This window comes from Nansenia antarctica (assembly GCF_963989245.1).
Source record: "Nansenia antarctica genome assembly, chromosome: 3".
Taxonomy (NCBI): Eukaryota; Metazoa; Chordata; class Actinopteri; order Argentiniformes; family Microstomatidae; genus Nansenia; species Nansenia antarctica.
This window is the reverse complement of record NC_137688.1, coordinates 1,403,898-1,412,059: the sequence shown is the minus strand read 5'-3', so window position 1 is coordinate 1,412,059 and position 8,162 is coordinate 1,403,898. Positions and strand designations below refer to the sequence as shown.

The following is an 8,162-nucleotide window of genomic DNA, read 5'->3' as shown; positions in this document are numbered from 1 at the left end:
TTTCGAAGAGAGCGCCTCAGCCAACGTTGGACCCGGAAACACGTCACGACTTAACAACCGAATAGAACGAAAACAAATCTGTGGAATGTTGCTTTCTATGACATCACAGCGGTCTGTGGAATGTTACCTTCTATGACATCACAGCGGTCTGTGGAATCTTACCTTCTATGACGTCACAATGGAATCGCCCATCATTTATCTGTGCTACTCTGTCAGTGGAAACTGCTAGACCGATTTATTTCACGTGAATAGTACAACTAGTCAAACCAATGCTTGCGACATTGTTTTTTTCTCGTTGGATCCCGTGCAGTGCATAGTTATGGAGACAGTGAAGGATGTTTTTTTGGCTCTATACTCTAAAAGGTTACACCATTTAGAAATGACAACACTTTTTATACATAGTCTTTAAGTATTGGGACAGATTCATATAATGTAAAAAAAATGAAGCACTGATGTTTTGTATCTGGTCGCAAATCCTTTGGATGCAATGACTGCCTGAAGTCTTCCACCCGTTGACCCCACCAGACATTTCTCTGGTGTCTTCTGTCACTGTAACCATGGCGATGCTCTGCCAGGCCTCCTGTACTGTAACCATGGTGATGCTCTGCCAGGCCTCCTGTACTGTAACCATGGTGATGCTCTGCCAGGCCTGTACTGTAACCATGGTGATGCTCTGCCAAATTCAACCAAATGAAACGCAGATCAGCAGTCTGATGTTCAACTTGGATTTAAATTGGATATACGTACATCTGGACTGAGTAAGTCACCTTAATCTTGTTTAAATCATTGTGTTACCAGGCTGTGTGTTCTGGAACGGTCGTTTCTATTGAGAGTGTATGTTTGAAGGCTATTGCTGTAAGTTTACACTGGGAGGAGTTTCAACTTTTCTGCAGCTATTTATGCCCGGTCGGCTCTGACATTGTGAAATGCATTTTGGACTAAGTGAGTAACCCTAACCCTCGTATAAATAACATTCCTGTTGCTTCATCCCTTAGGAGGTCACATGGAGGGTACGCCCCCTACACTTTGGGACTGCCAGGGACTCAGGGGGGCGGGGGGGGGGGGGGGGGGGGGCAGGGGGGGGCGACCGCCCCTTCCTGGTGCCCCCACGGTTGAAAAACGTCTCACTTAAGTGCCCTTTTGAGTGGCAAAAATGCCCTTTTGAGTGGCAAAATTAGAGGATGTGCCCTATTGGCTGCCCTTCCAATGGTCTAAACTTGACCATGTGCACTGATGGGGTCCCATGTTGTGCAGTAGGTGCCCTTTTTTTATCTTTGCCCCCCCCTGCCCTTCAAACAGCCTGAGTCCACCACTGCCAGTCAGTCAGTGGTCTGGAAAGCAGAGGCTATCTTAGTTTACGGTAGGGGTGGGCATCGACGATCGATAATTGATCGATAAGGATCTTGGTCGATCACAAAATAAAACATTTGGTCGATCACCCCAAAAAAAAAAAAAAATTTTTTGGGGTGATCGACCAAATGTTTTATTTTGTGATCGACCAAGATCCTTATCGATCAATTATCGATCGTCGATGCCCACCCCTAGTTTACAGTACCTTCATGTCCCTCCACTTCCTTACCCTCACAGGGACATGGATTACACCGGGAAAACACAGCTACACCAGCAGCCCTCTCTGATGCGTTCTCTTTTTCTCATTCCCTAGACTCTCTGGTCGAGGGGGAGGCACAGGACTCCTCCTCATCTCGCCCAAGTGGTCACATAATGTCCTTCCTCTGTCACACCTGTCACACCTGTCTATATCCTCCTTCGAATTCCATGCTGTTTCTGTCATCTCCCCTGTCAAACCTCACATTGTTGTCATCTATCCTCCATCTATCCTCCATCTATCCTCCATCTATCCTCCATCTATCCTCCATCTATCGTCGTCAGCTTGGCAACTTCCTAGAAGAGACGGAGGTGACGTCATAGAAGGTAAGGCCTTCCAGACAGGCTAGTGACCAAACTACTAGACCTGGGACTATCACACTCTATATGTGCATGGATCAAGGACTTCCTGTCCGACCGCCCCCAGAGGGTGCGGGTGGGCTCCCACACCTCCACAGCCCTCAGACTCAGCACTGGGTCCCCCCAGGGCTGCGTGCTAAGCCCCATCCTCTACAACCTCTACACCTACGACTTCACCCCCGTCCACCCAGCAACTCCATCGTAAAGTTTGCAGACGACACCACCGTGGTGGGCTGCATCTCGGGGGGGGACGAGGCGGCGTACAGGGATGAGGTAGAGCAGCTGAGCAAGCTGTGCAAGGTTAACAACCTGCTGCTGAACCAGTCAAAGACCCAGGAAATCATCGTGGACTTCAGGAGGAAAAAATCTGAGGTCCAGCCGCTGCTCATCGACGGAGGGAGCGTGGAGAGAGTCTCAACCCTCCGATTCCTGGGGGTGCACATACAGGATGACCTGTCCTGGAAGAACAACACAGCAGCCATCATCAAGAAGGCACAACAGCGGCTCTTCTTCCTGAGAGTCCTCAGGAAAGACCACATCGGACAGGAGATGCTGGTGGCCTTCTACCGCTGCGCAGTGGAGAGCATCTTCACCTACTGCATCAGCAACTGGTTCTTCAGCTGCACAGCCGCAGAGAGGAATGCGCTACAGAGAGTCGTGAGAACGGCCCAGAAGATCACCGGCGCCCCCCTCCCCTCTCTGGAAGAGCTGTACAACACACGCTGCCTCAGGAAGGCCTCCAAGATCTCCAGAGACCCATCCCACCCTGGGTACGAACACTTTGCTCGGCTGCCCTCGAACAGGCGGTTCAGGACCATGTTCGCAAGGACAAACAGACTGAAGCTCAGCTTCTACCCCAGGGCCATTCAGGCCCTGAACACAGCAAAGACCTAGGTTCTGGGCCCTGGACAGTCTGGACGGATTGATGGCAGCTGCTGGATTGAAATCAGGTGTAGTGCTGAGGCACAAATGTGTACATTTCAAGCCTGCAAACTGCGACACTTTAAATGAATGTGCAATAACACTATGTGCAATATGACAACCCTAGGGTACATAAGGTTGCAGAGAATAGGAAATGTTAGAATAGGTATAGCATAGCATAGAGTACAGCACAGTGTTTTATTTGTATAGTATAGTATAGTGGATAGTGTACATAGCCTTTATTTATGTAAACCAGCTCCTTTCCCTTCTTGTTTTTTAGTTTTTTTCTTTCCTAGCACCAGGGGAGCCCCCCCCTCCCAAATTTCGTTGTTTGGTACCTGTACTATATCAATGACAAATAAAGACCATTCATTCATTCATTCAAGATTCCACAGACCGCTGTGATGTCATAGAAGGTAACATTCCACAGATCCTTCCCTGACAACGGCACACTGCAACATCCAGTCAGAGAAGCTTCCTTCGGGCCCCGCGGTGGTGTAGCGGTCTACGCACTGGCCACTAGTGCATGCTGCCCACCGGGGCCGGGGTTCGTATCCCAGCTCGCCAGATCCAGATATGGCCGAGGCACACGGGAAGCGGCATATTGGGCGGCCGCTTCCGAGGGCGGTATAGGAGTATTTCTGGACAAGGATCCGTCGCGCAACACCGCCCCCTGGGTGCCGGAATAACGGTGCTGGGCTCGAGGAGCCAGTCAGCTAGTCTGCCTGGCGGCCTCTTCTGGGACTGCCGGCCACGGGGTTGTGCGGCGGATCCTATGCAATAGGCAGGGGATAATTGGATGCTAGGTTGGGTTCAATTGGCTACCAAATTGGGTAAAAAAGGGATAAAAATCTGGAAAAAAAAAAAAAAAAAAAAAAGAGAAGCTTCCTTCATCTGGAGTGCGTGACCTTCTCCTCTCCTTCGGCCTTACCCTGTCCCCCTCTCCTCCGACTCATAAGGCGGACAATCAGCTCAACCTTGTCTTCACTAGATCCTCCCAGACCTCCAACCTCACAGTTATCCCTCTTCCAGTTTCTGATCACCATTTTGTATCCTTCTCCCTTCCCGTCAAATCCACTCCCTCCCCATCAGTCTCTACCCACACTGTATCTTCTCGTCGCAACCTACGTACCTCCTCCCAAACCACTCTCTCCCTTTCTTATCCTCCCTACCCTCTGTTGAATCCTTTTCCCTTCTATCCACTGCTTCAGCATCCTCCACCCTCCTGTCCACTCTCTCCTCCATGCTTCGACTCTCTCTGTCCACTGACCTCGAGGCTCAGCATGATCCTCTCCATGCGCTCCTTGGCTCGCTGAAACCCTGCAAGCTTGTAGAATAGGGCTCCGGGCAGCTGAGAGGGTATGGATGAAAACCTGCCTCCCTGATGACCTAAACCCTTATCTCTCTCTCCTCCTCAACTACACCTCTACCGAGACTGCTCTCCTTGCTGTCACGGAGGCCCTCCACTCTGCTCTAGCTTCCTCCCTCTCCTCTGTTCTCATCCTCCTGGACCTGTCTGCTGCCTTCGACACAGAACACCACCCGATCCTTCTGTCCACCCTCTCAGAACTGGTCATCTCTGGCTCTGCTCTCTCCTGGTTTGTATCCTGCCTGGCTGATCGCTGGAGGATCGCTGTCCTCCCCACCAGCCCTCAAGACTGGGGTCCCCCAGGGGTCCGTCTTACTGTTCTCCCTCTATACCAAATCTCTTGGCTCTGCAGAGTCACTTCCTATCTTCCGCCGTAGCCTGAAGACCCATCTCTTTAGGCTACACATTATCCTGAAACCTCTCCATCTGAAGACCCATCTCTTTAGGCTACACATTATCCTGAAACCTCTCCATCTGAAGACCCATCTCTTTAGGCTACACATTATCCTGAAACCTCTCCATCTGAAGACCCATCTCTTTAGGCTACACATTATCCTGAAGCCTCTCCATCCACTCTACCCCCTTGTACAATTTCTCTACTGTAAAAATGTTTTATATATATTAAAAGAAGAAAAATAAATCTTCCTTCTCCTTTCCTTCTAGCATTTTGACTGCCAATAGACTCGTCTGGCCTGAGCATAGATGACTTTTTCTTGGGATGCCTGATGGACAGATGATTCACTTAGTTAGAACAAAGAACATTTTCTAAGTCGCTTTGGATAAAACCGTCGGCTAGAAATCCTTGAGTCACCCTTCACTTTCACAGCTCTCTCGTGCCGGCACAAATGATGCGAGGCCACACCTGACTAACCAGACACGCCTGTCAAGCCAATTGTCCCAATGCTTCTGGTGCCATGACCTATGACCTATGTCAAAGTGCTGTCATTGGTGTGTAACCAATATGTACACCAATAAAACCTGACAATCCATACACACAGCCAGTGGCGGACTCAGGCTGTTTGAAGGGCAGGGGGGGGCGAAAAGGAAAAAAGGGCACCTACTGCACAACATGGGACCCCATCAGTGCACATGGTCAAGTTTAGACCATTGGAAGGGCAGCCAATAGGGCACATCCTCAAATTTTGCCACTCAAAAGGGCACTTTAGTGCGACGTTTTTCAACTGTGGGGGCACATGGTCAAGTTTAGACCATTGGAGGGGTACCAATAGGGCACGTCCTCTCATTTTCGCCACTCAAAAGGGCATTTTTGCCACTCAAAAGGGCACTTAAGCGAGACGTTTTTCAACCGTGGGGGCACCAGGAGGGGGAGTCGCCCCCCCTGCCCCCCCCCTGAGTCCGCCAGTGCACACAGCGTTCCCTTTCCCAATCCAACTGAAAGTGAGTTTTTAAGAGTAATGTAACAGAAATGATTGTAAAAATAACAATGAAACTGGCTTACACTTATGACACCTGGGTTTGATTGAAACCCTTCATGAATGACAGGATTTTTGGTTTTGTTTTTAGTAATTTTTTCTGAGTGGGGCAGTCCCACTCATATTTTTCTTTTTATTGTGATAGAGATAGTAAAGATTTGACAGGAAGGATGGGTGAGAGAGAGAGAGAAGGGCTGACATGCAGGATATGTCCACGGTCGGAATCGAACCTGGAACCCTGCGGTTACGTGGTCAACGCTTAGTCCGCTACACCACCTAAGCGCCCCAATGACACGGTTCTAACAGCTCCACACATGGACCAAACAGATCCCCACTGAACACTCTTCATCATGCTATCTCAATCCTTGATCACTACTGATTTATCAGGGCCATTTAGCACTATTTTAAGGTCATGTTCTCACATGAAAGTCCGAATCATGACCAGGAGCAAGTGGATGAGATGGCAACATTGTTACATAAATTATTTCTCTGATTTGCGTTCTCACAGCCCTTCATGTAAACGAAGTAACATACGCAATCGAAGCAACAGACGTGGTAGTTGATTGAAATTGAAAATTGCCCATTCTTCCCGCTCTTATCCAGATCAACACGCATGCGCTGTTGTTTTCCTATGGACAGCCTCGATGCGTCGTTTCTAATCGGAGCGAAACCACCCTTTTCAAGCGGAGCATGCGTCGGTTGTTTGCTCCGGGAGCGACTTCGAATGCGCGTTCTCACAGCTCCAAACGACGCAGAGCAAAGCGAATTTTATCCTAAACTCAGATTCCAAGTGAAGCAAATGTTCTAGTGAGAACACACCCTAAAACTCAAATCTACATACTGGAACTCACTACCACAAAAAGATCCCAGTATATTAACTATTCAAATAAGGGACCTTAGGGAGCAGACGTGAAGAATCAGCTGGTCCAGTAAGAATACTGTCCTTATGTGATCATAATGTTCATCATAATTGTATGTTTTAAAAATACGATTAGAAATTATTTTAGATCTTTTTCTCCAACTTTTAAAACGTGCTGTATGCTGTGTGGCTCAGTGGGGGAAATATTGACTCCATTTCAGTTGTAGATTCTGGGGGAAGAACATGTGCAAGATATACCTTGAAAGATCATCTCCAGAGATGTTGAGAGAGACAGAGAGACAGAGAGAGACAGAGAGAGATAGAGAGAGAGAACGAGAGACAGAGACAGAGAGAGAAAGAGAGAGAGAGAGAGAGAAAGAGAAAGAGAGAGAGAGAGAGAGAGAGAGAGAGAGAGAGAGAGAGAGAGAGAGAGAGAGAGAGAGAGAGAGAGACTCACCATATGGCCACACAGATTTCTTCACTCAGACTGCAGAAGGAGGAGAGGGAGCAGTTGCTGTAACACACGCTGTCCTCACACACGGGGCTGGAGTACTCACACCACTTACACAGGTTGGTCTTTATATGTGTGAAAGAGAGGGTGAGACGACCTGTAGAACACACACACACACACATACACACACACACATTTTGTTAGTTTAGTTTTAGATTATCTTAGACTGTTTTAGACTAGTTTTAGTTTTAGACTGTGTAGTTTTAGTTTAGTTTTTAGACTATGTAGGCCAGGTTTTGTATTGTATTTGTTTGTGGTGGATGTTGTTGTTGTATGCCTGTGAACAGGTCACACTTGAAAATGAGCCCTTGCTCAATGTGTTTTTTACCTGTATAAATAAAGGTTAAATTAAAAATAAATGTAAAAATGCTTTATTTATGTCCACATAAATACAAAGTGCATTAAAGGACATAAACACTATCGGTGCAGTCAGTTCATCGGGAGTCATTGGTTTACGTTTGTGACTGTACAGCAGCCATCGTACGCATCCGATATTAACACAGAGGACGTTTCACATGTGGGTTAACAGATACAACAGCATAACACACTCGTATTAATTAGGACTGATGGAAGGCAAGCGCACTACCTCCTGTGCCAAAATGAAGACACACTTTCAGACACTCCACTACTTTGTGCAATACTGACCGAAGAGACATTTCCAATACCTAAATACTGTATTTGCCGGGGGAAAGTATATATATATTATTTTTTTTTAAATGAGCGTTTGACTTAAGTAATTGAAGTATGGCAGACGTGCATGTGTCGCAGGTGTGGTTTAGACGTCGTGTGGTCGTGTGGTTTGACTAAAAGTCTCCGAGGCGCACAGAGAGAGAGCGTTCCTCGCCTGGCGTCTCATATCTGCCGTCTGAAAAGCTGCCACATCACAACAATATCGGCCCTGATTAGACCCAGATGACAGCAGCAGGGACAATCGAGAGAGAGAGAAAAAAAAGAACTACGCAAACATTAAAAGAAACCTGTACACATATTTCGCAAAAGCTTCCAGATGTGGGCCGATGCCAACCCCCCGACCGAACATCCACACACACGGAGAAGAAGAAGACAAAGGGGGGAAAGAAAACCCAAAAAGGCTTGGGTAAGCAA

At 47.8% G+C, this 8,162-nt stretch overlaps 1 protein-coding gene across 1 annotated transcript in view; it reads right to left on the bottom strand.

The window, feature by feature from the left end:
* The window catches only part of tgfbr2l (transforming growth factor beta receptor-like), a gene marked incomplete at both ends in the record, with an annotated part of 25,845 nt that extends 18,308 nt beyond the window's left edge, over nt 1-7,537 (bottom strand). The window contains 3 exon segments of the mRNA XM_080526279.1: nt 7,005-7,132; nt 7,135-7,155; nt 7,529-7,537. Of these exon segments, the coding sequence (XP_080382405.1) occupies nt 7,005-7,132; nt 7,135-7,155; nt 7,529-7,537 (158 nt within the window).
* Between the last annotated feature and the right edge of the window lie 625 nt (nt 7,538-8,162).